At 53.5% G+C, this 948-nt stretch overlaps 1 protein-coding gene across 1 annotated transcript in view; it reads left to right on the top strand.

Moving 5' to 3' along the window:
• MPND (MPN domain containing) overlaps window positions 1-948 on the top strand; it is a gene marked incomplete at its 3' end in the record, with an annotated part of 33,120 nt that overhangs the window by 3,609 nt on the left and 28,563 nt on the right. Inside the window, exon 3 of the mRNA XM_015424379.1 lies at window positions 5-37. Within this exon, the coding sequence (XP_015279865.1) occupies window positions 5-37 (33 nt within the window). The remainder of the gene's footprint in view (window positions 1-4; window positions 38-948) is intronic.

The following is a 948-nucleotide window of genomic DNA, read 5'->3' as shown; positions in this document are numbered from 1 at the left end:
GGAGCCGGGAGAAGGCGTGCTCTCGATTTACTATCTGGTGAGATAACGTGGCTTCTCTTGCACCCGCCACCTTGTGTGTTCTCTTTGGGAGACTGGGCAAAGCCAGCCTCCCCCCTCCCCCAAAGAAGAAGAAAAAGAGATTGGATTTATACCCTGCCCTTCCCTACCCGAAGGAGTCTCAGAGCGGCTTACAATCTCCAGTTTGGTGTGGTGGTTAAGTGCACGGACTCTAATCTGGGAGAACCGGGTTTGATTCCCCACTCCTCCACTCGCACCTGCTGGATGACCTCGGGCAAGCCATAGTTCTGGCACAGCTGTTCTCGAAAAAGAGCAATCTCTGTCAGAGCTCTCTCAGCCCCACCTACCTCACAGGGTGTCTGTTGTGGGGAGGGGAAGAGAAAGGAGTTTGTAAGCCGCTATGAGATTCCCTTGGGTTGTGAAGGGCGGGGTATAAATCCAATATTTTCTTCTCCTTCCCTTCCCCACAACAGACACCCTGTGAGGTAGGTGAAGCTGAGAGAGCTCTTTCAAGAACTGCTCCTGAGAGAACAGCTCTGAGAGAACTTGTGACTGACCCAAGGTCGCTCCAGCAGGTGCATGTGGAGGAGTGGGGAGTTCAAACCCGGTTCTCCCATATTTAGAGTCCGTGCTCCTAATCGCTACACCAAACTGGCTCTCAAATGATCATGGCTGCATATACCCGATGTGTCTGACACACATCTCTGTGTCGAACAGGAAGTCTCATGCCAACGTAATCATCCGGAGGATTTTCATAATAACGCGTCGCTTTAAAAAACAAACAAGCTAGTAGTCCTCATTGTCGTAGCCAGAGGTCATTTCGGGGGGATCGCGGGGGATCGCATTTCCCCCGGGCGAGGTACGGGGGTCGGGGCACATGATGAAGCCCTGCCCCCTGCTTCCAGCCGCCCCGCTTCCGGCCCTCATTCA

Source organism: Gekko japonicus, unplaced genomic scaffold (genome assembly GCF_001447785.1).
Source record: "Gekko japonicus isolate JY-2015 unplaced genomic scaffold, Gekko_japonicus_V1.1 scaffold5770, whole genome shotgun sequence".
NCBI classification, from domain to species: Eukaryota; Metazoa; Chordata; class Lepidosauria; order Squamata; family Gekkonidae; genus Gekko; species Gekko japonicus.
This window is presented reverse-complemented; position numbering and strand designations above follow the sequence as displayed.